The sequence below is a fragment of the Phacochoerus africanus genome, chromosome 6, assembly GCF_016906955.1.
Source record: "Phacochoerus africanus isolate WHEZ1 chromosome 6, ROS_Pafr_v1, whole genome shotgun sequence".
Lineage (NCBI taxonomy): Eukaryota > Metazoa > Chordata > Mammalia > Artiodactyla > Suidae > Phacochoerus > Phacochoerus africanus.
In genome coordinates this window covers 64,465,700-64,478,869 of record NC_062549.1, presented here as the reverse complement: position 1 = coordinate 64,478,869, position 13,170 = coordinate 64,465,700, and the positions used below count along the sequence as shown (strand labels likewise).

At 35.6% G+C, this 13,170-nt stretch overlaps 1 protein-coding gene across 6 annotated transcripts in view; it reads right to left on the bottom strand.

Moving 5' to 3' along the window:
* EYA1 (EYA transcriptional coactivator and phosphatase 1) overlaps nt 1-13,170 on the bottom strand; it is a 174,190-nt gene that overhangs the window by 97,153 nt on the left and 63,867 nt on the right. For 5 of the 6 annotated variants that reach the window (XM_047783769.1, XM_047783772.1, XM_047783768.1 and 2 more), the window contains 2 exons: nt 7,420-7,502; nt 6,816-7,002 (listed from right to left, as the gene is read on the bottom strand). The exons of the other annotated variant lie outside the window; for it this stretch is intronic. In XM_047783769.1, the coding sequence (XP_047639725.1) occupies nt 6,816-7,002; nt 7,420-7,502 (270 nt within the window). The remainder of the gene's footprint in view (nt 1-6,815; nt 7,003-7,419; nt 7,503-13,170) is intronic. 6 annotated transcript variants of the gene reach the window in all.

The following is a 13,170-nucleotide window of genomic DNA, read 5'->3' as shown; positions in this document are numbered from 1 at the left end:
ATTGCTGTGTATCATTTTTAAAAATATGTTACAGTGAATAGTCCATTCATAAGAATTTGGCTTCAAAATTCTTAATTAACTTAATAATACCTAACATACATTGAGCATTCAAGAGCCATGTGCCTCATTTTCCTCACCTGTAAAATGGAGACAAATAGTACCTACTCCATGGGTTTGTTGATAAGACTGCATGTAATATAATATAAAGCTTTTAACATAATAACTGTATTTTTATATTTTATTTTATTTTATTATTATGAGCACTGTCATAATAATCATGAGATGCTCTAGGAGATTTTGGACAAGAAAAATGTTTTCAAGCCAAATTATTTTATAGTACAGTAAATGGATTACAAATGAGTGTTCCTATTTTAATTAAATATATATGTGTACGTATATATATGTCATATGATAAAGAACATTTTTAAAAGAATGACTTGTGTTCTTTGTAGGAAAATCTTTAAAAAAAAATCCATTCATGAATTACTCACAAGTGGTTAAATAATTTTTATCACTTTTTTGAAAAAAATGTATTGTTATATTGGTAACAATATGCCTTAAGATTTTAGGGTTCAGTACAAGGAAATAATACAGTTTTCACACTTCAGTGGCCAAGAGATGATAATGAGAGTTAAGATATTATCACAAAAAGAAAACATCCTAAAATGCCTTTTTCTTTTTTCTTACCTCTGTATATTTTTAAAGACAGAAAAAAATCATTAACTTTGGAAAAGAAAACTTTTAAAAAAAAATTTATAATTTAAAAAATACCTTTTAAAAATTTAGAAGAAATTTAAAATGAAATCTACCATTTAAAAATTAATCCTGGATTTGTTTTTGATATGAAATTACAATTTTAGATTTGAATTGTTTACTGTGACCAAAATTGTCTTATACAGATAGTGGAAATTAAATGTACCACATAATGCTCTTCTCTCAGATACTAAATACATTCTCTAACAAAAGGAAAGCACTTAATTGGGAAGATGTGACTAACTGAATGAATGTGACAAATAATATATCAAATTCGTAGAGTTTTTTTCAATAAAATATTTATAAATATATGCCTCTTTGAAAGGGAAACTTTCAATGATAAAGAAAATACAAATATTTTGAACTAAGTGAAAATGAAAAAAAAAAAAAAGCAAACAAACCCTATCAAAGATTGTGAGATGCAACAAAAGCAGTGCTGAGAGGGAATTTCATAGCACTGAATGTGTATATTAGACAAGAAGAAAGATTTAAAATCAATCATCTAAACTTCAAGCTTTAGAAAAGTAGAAAAAAGAAGTGCAAATTAAATCAAAAGTAAGCAGAAGAAATACCAAAAATCAGAGAAGTCGATAAAATTGAAAACAGGAAAACAGAGAAAAATCAATGAAACTAAAAGCTCTTTGACAAAGTCAATAAAACAATAAAGCTGCAGCCAGGTTAACTAAGACAAAAAAGAGAGAAGACACAAATTATTAACATCAGACATGAAAGAGGAGTCATCCCTGGCAATCCTGTGGACATTAAAAAGATAATAAAGGAATATTATGAACAACTCTATGTCTACAAAATTTCTACATCATAACATAAGAGAAAACCCATGGTTTGGCAATGAGTCTTTAGATACATGCATAATAGACAATATAGTAGATAATGAGTCTTTAGATACATGCATGTTCCATGAAAGAAAAAAATGATAAGATGGAATTCATTCAAATTAAAAACTTCTGCTCTGCAAATATAATATTAAGAGAATGAAAAGATAAGATCCAGACTAGAAGAAAAAATTTGCAAAACAATATCTGATAAAGAACCCGTATCCAAAAAATTTAAAAAACCTTTAAAACTCAATAATAAGGAGGCAACCAATGTGATTAAAAAGTGAGCACAAGATCTGAACAGCTACCTTACTAAAGAAGATAAAAGATGCCAAATAATTATATGAAAATATACGCAACATATTTCACTAGGAAAGTGCAAAATAAAACAACTAGATACCTCAACACCCCAAGTGGAAGGGCCAAAATCTGCACAATGACACCAAATGTTGGTGAGGATGAGAAGCAACAGGAACTCTCATTCCTGCTGGCAGAAACACAGACTGATACAGCCACTTTGGAAGATATTTTGGCAGTTTCTTATAAAACTCAACATACTCTTGCCATACAACCCAACCATCACTCTTAGTTATTTACCCACATGAGTTGAAAACTTGTGTCTGTACAAAAACCTACACAAATGTTTATAGCAGCTTTAGTTATAACTGTCAAAATTGGAAGCACCCAAGATGTTCTTTCATTGGAGGGGGGAGGCTGGTATTGCAAGTTGAAGAATAGGCACTATTTTCTTCAGTCCAGCAAGTAAATTAAAGTGTTGCTGAATGATCAGATAAATCTATATTTCTCACTATGTAGATGGATTCCAGAGAATGTAAATTTTATTTTAACCCACAATCACTGCATGACTAATAAAACTCATTTAAAAAAAAAATGAATGCAAAGGCCCTGTTTTTAACTTTTTAAATTTTGAGATTAAGCTTTTACATTCAAGTTACATTATTTTTCATGTATTACACATGTCTCATGAAAGGAGATGATGGTTTTCAATATTTCATTACAAAATAATTTTTGAACTTGATTCATGAGGAGGCACATATTTATAAGTAATATGGTACAATACGGACTTGAAAGATTACCGTTGCTCATATAATTTCTAAAATGCACTATTCTGGGCTAACAGGATAGAAAGCCCAGAATTAAACCCAAGCACCTACAATCAACTAATCTATGACAAAGGAGGCAAGAATATACAATGGAAAAAGGACAACTTGTTCAATAAGTGGTGCTGGGAAAACTGGACAGCCACATGGAAAAGAATGAAATTAGAACACTCCCTAACACCATACACCAAAATAAATTCCAAATGGATTAAAGACCTAGATATAAGACCAGACACTATCAAACTCCTAGAGGAAAACATAGGCCAAACACTCTCTGACATAAACGACAGCAACATCTTCTCAGATCCACCTATCAGAGTATTGACAATAAAAAGAAAAATAAACGAATGGGATCTAATCAAACTTCAAATTTTCTGAACAGCAAAGGAAACCCTAAACAACACAAAAAGACAACCCACAGAATGGGAGAAAATCTTTGCAAGTGAATCGACGGACAAGGGATTAATCTCCAAAATTTATAAACAACTTCTGCAGCTCTATACCAAAAAAACAAACAAGCCTATCAAAAAATGGGCAGAAGATCTAAACAGACAGTTCTCCAAAGAAGACATACAGATGGCCAAGAAACACATGAAAAGATGTTCAGCATCACTCATTATTAGAGAGATGCAAATCAAAACCACTCTGAGGTACCACCTTACACCAGCCAGAATGGCCATCATCCAAAAGTCTACAAACAATAAGTGCTGGAGAGGGTGTGGAGAAAAAGGAACCCTAGTATACTGTTGGTGGGATTGTAAATTGGTCAACCACTGTGGAAAGCAGTATGGAGATTCCTCAGAAAACTAAACATAGAACTCCCATTTGGTCCAGCAATCCCACTCCTGGGCATCTACCCAGAGAAAACCATGACTTGCAAAGACACATGTACTCCAGTGTTCATTGCAGCACTCTTTTCAATAGCCAAGACATGAAAACAACCTAAATGTCCATCAACAGAAGAGTGGATCAAGAAGATGTGGCACATATACACAATGGAATATTACTCAGCCATTAAAAAGAACGAAATACCAGCATTTTTTGCAACATGGATGGACCTAGAAACTATCATGCGAAGTGAAGTCAGCCATACAATGAGACACCAACATCCAGTGCTTTCACTGACATCTGAAAAAAGGACAGACTGAACTTCTTTGCAGAATAGATGCTGATTCACAGACATTGAAAAACTTATGGTCTCCAGAGGAGACAGTTTGGGGGGTGGGGGGATGTGCCTGGGCTGTGGGATGGAAATCCTGTGAAATCAGATTGTTATGATCATTATACAACTACAGATGTGATAAATTCATTTGAGTAATAAAAAAATGGAAAAAAATAAAATAAAATGCACTATTAAAAACAAATGGGTCCTTGCATGTTTGCCCTGGAAAACCTTACAAGGTTATCTTATTTGTTCATTATGACATAACCAATCTATGAACAATAAAGAACAGATATCAAAATAGGGGAGAACATCTACTGTGGATTCACTGATGCTGCATAATTTCCAGGAAACTCAAAGGCAAAAACTTGGTCACACATAAGATCTGACAATGTATTTTCTCCAGTACTAGGAAATACTGACTTTGAACCCAATAGACCATTAAAATTAAAAGAAAAAATACCTGAAATAACTTCAACAAAAAGACATTCATTAGTTTAACTACTTTTTACTCAATTTCAAAACAAAAATATTAGGCTACACGTAATAAATCATTCCTTCTAATTCTTTAATGATCTTTATGTACTTTATCATCAACACTTCCTTTTCATTAAGAAGGATAAATCTATAATTTTTATCCATGACTAGTAAGAAAGGAAAGTTAGTGTCAAACAACTTAGGTTGAATCTACAATCTTACCACAAATGCTATTAAAAAAAAAAAAAGACTAAATCTTGTTTGAATTTTTAAAGTAATCCACATTTCTTTTTCGCTGTGTAAACTCATTGAACTTTCCACTCCTAACTATGTAATACAAGTTACACATGCACATGAATTTTAGGGTAAAATGGTGAATATAAAAAAATACTAAAATATAAAAAATATGAAAGATCAAAAATATGAAAAATACCATTTTCTCTCCGGTTCAATTTACTCCTATTCTGTAGCCATAAAGATAATGGAATTGAAATAAGTACCTAAAACACTAAGTTTCATTCAAATAAAGCCTAAAATAGATCATTCAATTGTAAAATAAAATTATAAATGCCTTTAAAAAATTATAATTTCGCATTGTTTCCCATCTGGCATGACTTTCATGGCCACTCATTCCCACTCGTTCACATGGCATCCCTTATATACATAAAATTCACTTACAATAATGTCCAGTTTCAGAGGTAAACTTTTGTAGTATGTCCAAATGGCCTTTTTTTTTTTTAAGCTCTAATCAACCTTCATTTAAGAAACATGATTAAGTCTTCACAAATCTGGTTTATACTGTGCTCCTCACAACCAAATTGTCAATGAATTAAATAAAATTATTCTGTCTTCTTTTCTCAATGTCTTATTCTACAGACCCTAAAGAGTTTTTCTCTTTCTCATTCACATAGCTATCCTCATTTCAAAATTCCTTCAAGGTCCTCAAGAAGCTTGCATGACACAGATAGTTCACATAAAAACACAAGTTATCTCTAAATATGAACAATCCATATCTTTCCTTTTGATGCCTTTTGAAGCTGATGTGACTAGAGAGGAAAATTCTACAGTAATTTCTACAATACATTTAGTACCTTCTCTATTGGTGAGATTAAATAGATGTGATATCTAATTAAAAGAAAAAACATGTATATGAAGTTCTATGAATGCTGTTTTTATACCTGTGAACTAAGTGAGAAATATTATATCCAAATAATTTTTTAAAATAAAAGTAAATGGAATACGATGACCAAGGATAACCATGTTTAGAGGTGAGCTGTGCAGTAGAAAAAGAGTCAGTATTTATAGTTAGTTGGAATACAAGAGTAGGAATTGATTTAACTTCCTATTCTAGGAAAAAAAAAAAAAAGCATTTGCATGCATTTAGGAGAAAATGTAGTGGACAACTAAACACTTTAAAGGAGTTTGGGGGAGGGTCATTTGCTAAGATTTATAAGATAAACCTACAGTCAAAATTTAAATTAGCATCTACTACATAAGAGTCCCCGCCACCCCTGCCCCAATTTGGGCTAAGCACCTAGAATTATCACACTATGATCCCATCATAGAAGTAAGTCTGAGAATGTAAGACCCTTTTAATCTGACACAGTACTCTTTGGCTCTAGGAATAAAATAAAAGGCAAAGGGAAAACCACCCCACTGTTTCTTTGAGGATAATAGCTCATCTCAGAATCTATGAAAGGAGAGACCACATTGGAAAAAAGTTACAACACGGATGCAAGAAGTACAAGAGGAAACATAAGAAACATAAGCAGAGACCAGTTCAGGAAATCAAGCATACACTATTGAGAATTCCAAAAAGAATTAACAGAGGGGAAGAAGCATGGAAGACATAGCAAAAAAACTTCCAGAGATGAAAAGACTTTCATTTAAAATATGAAAGGGCCCATCAAGGCTTGTTCAGAAGAACGAAAAAACGCCCACAATTCAGATGGCCTGTTAGAACCTTCACAGTGAGGCAGGTCATGAACAGGAAAGGGCGGCCCAAGAGAATTACTGTTGTCCATGATCAACCCTTGGATACTATTTGGTTTTGTGAAAAACATTAAATATTTAATGATGGCAAACATTAAGTTCAAGGGGATGTCATTTATTTTCTCATTCACAGGTCAACACATTAGTTATAATTATAGTTAAGAATTATAGTTAAATATTTATAATTATGCATCTAAAAAGTGATACATAGATCCTAAAAATTGACTATATTTACAACTAAATAAAACCTCAATCTCATACCTTTGAAGTTATATACTTTATATTAAAATTTTTAAGCCAATAACAATAAATGCAAATAAAGTTAATGCCGCAATCACGCTGCCTGATTTATATTAAGGGCCTGCCAAAACTTGTCAAAAGTGTGCAACCACTGCATGAATCTATGACTGTGGAAAAATGCATTTAAACCCCCAGAAATACAGCCGGCAGGACTAATAAAATGCATGTAATTACCTGCTGCGGGATCGGTAACTGCTTGGCTGGTGATGCCAGATGGTGGTTCCTGAAGCTGGTAAGTGGCGTTTGTGGACGGCGTCGTAGGGCTGGTGTTGCTGCCTGTCATATAATGTGCTGGATATGGAGAGCTGTTATAATACTGTGCGTACTGACCCTGGCCGAAGCTGGGATAAGATGGATAGTCCTACCAAATCAGAGCACATAAGCGTCACCTGTCAGAACACTGCCACTTACTGTTTACATTCCAGAGTATAAGCGTGAATAGGTTTGTGTTTCTGTCTTCCCGGAATTCACAAAGGAACACGCACTGATGCGTGTGTGCAGATTTGCAAATAAATTTTAGGTAAGATCAGATCACTCTTCATATTTCTTCTATTCCATGATGCATTACTAGGTAAAATTAAATCAATCCCCAAACCAAATAATACCACCCTAAAAAATTGCTACAGAGGTTTTGCTTAAAGGTGGGAAAAAAAACTCCTGGAAGGCTTCAGAAAGCTCTTACCTACAGTGTAATATAAACAGATCTTTCTTTCTAAGAAAATCATCTGTTGCATTTTTTTTTCCAAATTTCAGAAGTTAAATTGGCTTTTTAAATTACCTGCTGTGAACTGTTAAATCCAGAGGAATTTGTGAGTGAATTATTTCCTGTGTATAATCCTGATGATGTTGTAAAACTGCTACCTAAAACAAAATGAAAAAGAAATATGGTTGACTAGGCTGTGTAATGTGCCCATGTAGGAAATTATTCTTTAGATAAGGCAGAGTTGGAGTTTACTGCAAATGCATTTGGTTGAGCTTCAAAAACCAGAATCCAATGACGTGGCTAAAATTTCGTTTTCTTAAAATGTTGACAAGCATAGTTTCCCTATACTACAAAGAATTAAAAAGTAAAGAGGTTTAAATTTAGGAGGACATGAGGAACTCATATCAACTCTGGACAAAATTAAACATGTGTGCAGAAAACATTAGACTTCAGGTCTTCCATTTCAATTTGTAAAGCACGACAGGATTTTTCACATCTTTACATTAAATATGCTTATTGTAAAGTAATGGGATCAGATTAGATGATCTTTCTTTTTTTTTAAATTTTATTTTTTGTCTTTTTTAGGGCTGCACCGTGGCATATGGCGATTCCTAGGCTAGGGTCCAACTGGAGCTACAGCTGCCGGCCTACACCACAGCCACAGCAACTCAGGATCTGAGCCTTGTTTTTGACCTACACCACAGCTCATGACAATGCCAGATCCCTAACCTACTGAGTGAGGCCAGGGATCGAACCTGCATCTTCATAGTTACCTGTCAGATTTGTTTCCGCTGAGCCATGACGGGATCTCATAGATGTTAAAGTCAAAGTTTCTGCTAGTTCAAAAACTATGATGCTACTTCCCAAAACCCAAAATGCTTTCCAGAACATACTTGCCATGTTGAGTGGCCTTCTGAACAAGCTGATTATTTCATTTCACAGAAGAATGAATAAAAGCACTTGAAGTATTTGATAAAAACAAAAATCAAAGAGGAACATGAGCCAAGTTTTATATATTACATGTGCTGTGCAGGTAACATTCTATTTATTGAATGTCTTCATGGGTTATGCAGGATTCAAACAAAAGAGGAAATCTTTTACTATCTTATTGTTAAACCATGCAAAGCAACAAGGCACTATTTTTATGACTATTTTGGCAATGACTTTTTGAAAAAGATCAGGGATTGGCAAATGTGTAAAAAATTGGCATTCATACGTGACAAGATAGCAATTTAAATAGAACAAGTTATTAGGCTATTTGGTCATGCTCGAGAAATTTTATATATCGTTTAACCCAGCAATGTTATTGCTATGCATTTACTCTAAAGAAAAAAACATGGATTTGTACAACCAGGTAGTTAGAAAAGATGTTCCCTAGTGTTGTTTCCAATAACAAAACAGAAAAAGCATCCCCAAGTTCTCAATAGGTATTATTTGGAAACATGAATATTATGAAGTTGTTGAAGTAGTGTCATAATGACATTTACTGACATAGCTTCATACTAACTGGTTAAAATAAAAACTAAAGCAGTAAAAATACCTTTTTTGCAATCTCATTACAAATATTTTTAAAAGCATAAAATATTTGTAAAAAGCTTCCAAGAGTTCCCGTTGTGGCTCAGCGGAAATGAATCTGACTAGCATCCATGAGGATGCGGGTTCGATCCCTGGCCTCGCTTAGTGAGTTAAGGATCCAGGGTTGCCGTGAGCTGTGGTGCAGGTCGCAGATGTGGCTTGTTATCCTGCGTTGCTGTGGCTGTGGTGTAGGCTGGCAGCTACAGCTCCAATTTGACCCCTAGCCTGGGAGCCTTCATATGTTGCAGGTGCAGCCCTAAAAAGACACACACAAAAAAAGCCCCCAAATCTTAGACTCTATGGAGGGGTGCAATTTGGGTCACATACACTGATGGAGCCAACATACATTTAAAATTTTCTACCTAGAACCTGTGTTACTTCTGTAAGTAGAAAAACCATTTTTGTCAAAACCATAGTGTTATAGCAAATAACCAGTCTAGGCAGTAAATGTGTTGGCAGTTTAAGGAGAAAGGCTTCAAAGTGAACAACTGGTCACAGACGCCTCCAGGTATGATGTGGTGGTTAATATATGCCAATTATTTACTTGCTACTGAACATTTAAGTACTAGTTTAAGAGTCAAAAAAGACAGATTAGAGTTTCCAGTTCATTACTTTTAAAATTTGTTTTAAATTATAGTTGATTTACAACGTTCTGCCAATTTCTGCTATACAGCAAAGTGACCTAGTCACACATACATATACGTTCTTTTTCTCATATTATCTTCCATGATGTTCTATCACAAAGGACTGGATATAGTTCCCTGTGCTGTACAGTAGGACCTCATTGCTTATCCATTCTAAATGTAACAGCTTGCATCTACTAACCCTGTCCATCCCACTCCCTCCCCCAACCCTTGGCAACTGCAAGCATTACTTATGAGCTATTTGGACTGGACAAATCACCTAACCACTCTAAGATATAATTTCCCTATCTGCACAAACTCTATTTCATAGGCTTCTTAAACAGATCAAATGAGGTAATGTTTTGGAAAACACAATGCACAATCCACAGTTACACACAAATGTTCAGAACCGTTACTGTTTATTCCAGTAAACATTTCCAAACGTCTCCACTGAATTTATGTATCATTTCCCTGTTTACAGTCTCAAACTACATAAATAGGACTTAATCTCTTTGCCTATGTAAAATTCCTTTTCCTGCTTACTTATCAAGCATCTCTGAACTTTAAAAACCTGATGCAAGGATTCGTTATTTTTACTACAAAGGGAAAATAGTTCCGAAGAACGTTTTAAATTTACTCATCACAGATGCATGCTTGAGGTTTCCCCATTTGCAAGTTTTGGGAATATCAGTTGTTGAAGGTCCCTGGAACACCTATCACAGATAAGCAGAGAGTTCTCACACTACTAATATACTTATTCTACTATGAATATTGGGGCTGCAATAGACAAGCCTCCCATATGGATGTTCATCTGCACGAAGCAACTACGTATTCATTAAACAAACATTAAATATGGACTGGGGTGAGAACAAGAGAAGGACTAAGATTTAGGTTTGGCTCTCATAGGACTTATCAAGTCAACATTAGTTGTTTGTTTGATTTTTTAACATTGGACTTTATAGGCATATGACTCACTCTGCATATTTGTGTGTCAGGGAACAATTAATATTCAATATATACATCACGAACTTATAATGAACATTTAAAAATTCCTTGTAAAAAAATTCAATTTATTTTGGGTAGGTGTGTGAAGATCAATACTTTGCGAAAAAAAACAAAACAACCCTTTAATTTAACTATTACATGTATCTGATTGGAAAACATGCTTTGGGTTATGACTTGTTCTTTTCATTTAAACTACACATTTTTAGGTTATGACTTGCTACTTTCATTTATACAAGACATTTTTGAACAATAAATACTGACCTCAATAATCCCCATCCACCAAGAAAATGAACAAGATAGAGAAAATATATTTTAAAAATGGATGTTTTCATTCCATAAGTTATTCCCTGGAACAAAGTAGAAAAGACCATGGAAGCAATATTGGCACATAGAGGCCACTGGGGTCTGACCAAGTAAATCACAGTTCAGTACTCTAAATGGTACCCGAGGGAATTTCCAGACTCCATGCTACTTCTATGACTGTACATTAGCTGGAATTCAACATAAGTTATACTCATTTACTGGCTGACTGCAGGCTGAGATTCCATTCCATTTCATACGCAGACGCAGGAGTTTAATGGTACTCCAGTGGCCTAGGAGGCTTAATGCAACTTCCACCAGGGTCTAACTTACTTGGGGCAGAGGTGGACATACTGGATAATCAGGCTCAGGCGATATTAATTTTTAACCCCCAGAATCAGGCCTGCAGGGCCACCTCACCCGCCTCCCCGCAGGACTTTGGCAAAGGGAACTGCAAACTTTCAGTCTGGGGCACCAGCACTGATTTCTCCAATAGTCTCCTTTCCTGGTTTCCTGCCGATCTTCTGGTCCCCTCTGGTTCATTCTTCACACAAGCAGCAGAATACTTTCTCTAACATGCATATCTTGTCTTCTCACTTCCTTGTTATAAAAGTAACTGCCCCCTACTACCCTCAGAATAAAATTCAAACTCCTTACCAGGGCTTACATATTAGGCGCTAGCTGGTCTGATTTCAGTTTGTCTCTTAGATTTCTCTGGGCTCTTCCCAGCAACCCTGACCGCCCCCCTCCCCCCCGATATATCTTCCAGCCTCACAGTAGGGAAACATGTTTCTCTTAAAATTACTCTTTGCACCTCTCCCTCCCTCCCACTGTACCCTGGCTAACTTGTAATCAGCTTCCCAATTCACCACGGACTAGAAACTCCTTTCTTGAGAAAAAACTTCCCTGAATTCCCCTCGTCTCTTTCTTCCTAAACCTGGATTACTGAATTTTTCTCTCTCACTCTCCCTATCTCTGTGCCATGTGTATATTCGATATAATGTATATGGACAATATGACTGGATAACATGCATTGAAAGCTTGCTCTATGTCAGGAGGAAGTTCATCTTTTACATCCTTTACCTGTACAATAACTCGACACTACAGGGAAACAGATGCTTAAGTTATGGTCATATAGCTGCCATGGGGTGGAAGAGAAATTAACACAGCTCTGAGTGGTTTCAGAGTGAACACAACGGTTTCTCATGTCCTTTTATCCTATTCTCTACTGCTTTATGGGAAGTTCTGAAATTCACTAAGGTTTTCCTAGGGATCACTCTGAGGATGAAAATAAAACAAAACAAAAACAACATAGAAAGCAAACACAGAATCAAAACAGAAGTGACAAGAACAAACAATAGTACTTAAAACATGCTGAATGCTTATTCTGAGCCAGACCCAAATCACAATTTTATATGTTACAACTCACAAGCCCTCATAACCACACCCTCAGGTAGCTACTATCATATCCCATTTTACAGAAGAGTAGACTGCCTAAGATAACAAGCAGGTACGGCAGACCCAAGATTCAATCCCAAGCCATCTGGCTCCAGAATTGAAGCTCTTCACCTGCATAGTATATTACCTCTCAAAGTTACCAGGGTTCTTTTGCTTTTCAAAATTTTTAGCAACATACTCAACATATGACTAACAACTTGCCACAGAATCACCAGGAGGTGCTTGTTAAAATGGTTGAGGATCTGGCGTTGCAGTGAGCTGTGGTGTAGGTCGCAGATGCGGCTCGGATCGGGTGTTGCTGTGGCGTAGGCTGGTGGCTACAGCTCCAATTGGACCCCTAGCCTGGGAACCTCCATATGCTGTGGGTGCGGCCCTAAAAAGACAAAAAGACAAAAAAAAAATGGTGCAAATCTAGGCCCCTCCTCAGACAAAGGAATCACCGTCTTATTGACCAGGAGGAGGAGGATGTGACCTGAAAATCCGCGGGGTTACCAAACATCCAGAGCCTCTGATTTCTAGCCACTAGGTTTTAGAACCAATTCACTTGGTGTTTTAGCAACTGCTGCAAAAAACCACACCAGTATAAGCTTTGTCTTTACATTAGGAAAATAATCACACTCATCAAGCATTTACAGAATGGAAGCTTCTCAGAGACTGTTTTGGGTATTTATGGCCCTTGAGCTGCTAAACATAGCTCCTGAGGAGTAAAGAGTCTCACTCTGATAGCAGATCTGATACAGACTGGGTGTACCACCAGATGAATTTCTCCCCAAGCTTAGAAAACCATAAAGCAAAGGCAAAAGAGCAAGGATGAGGCTCCCAAGAAAGCCTTCATGTATAGCTCCTAAACCCACTTCTTACTCTA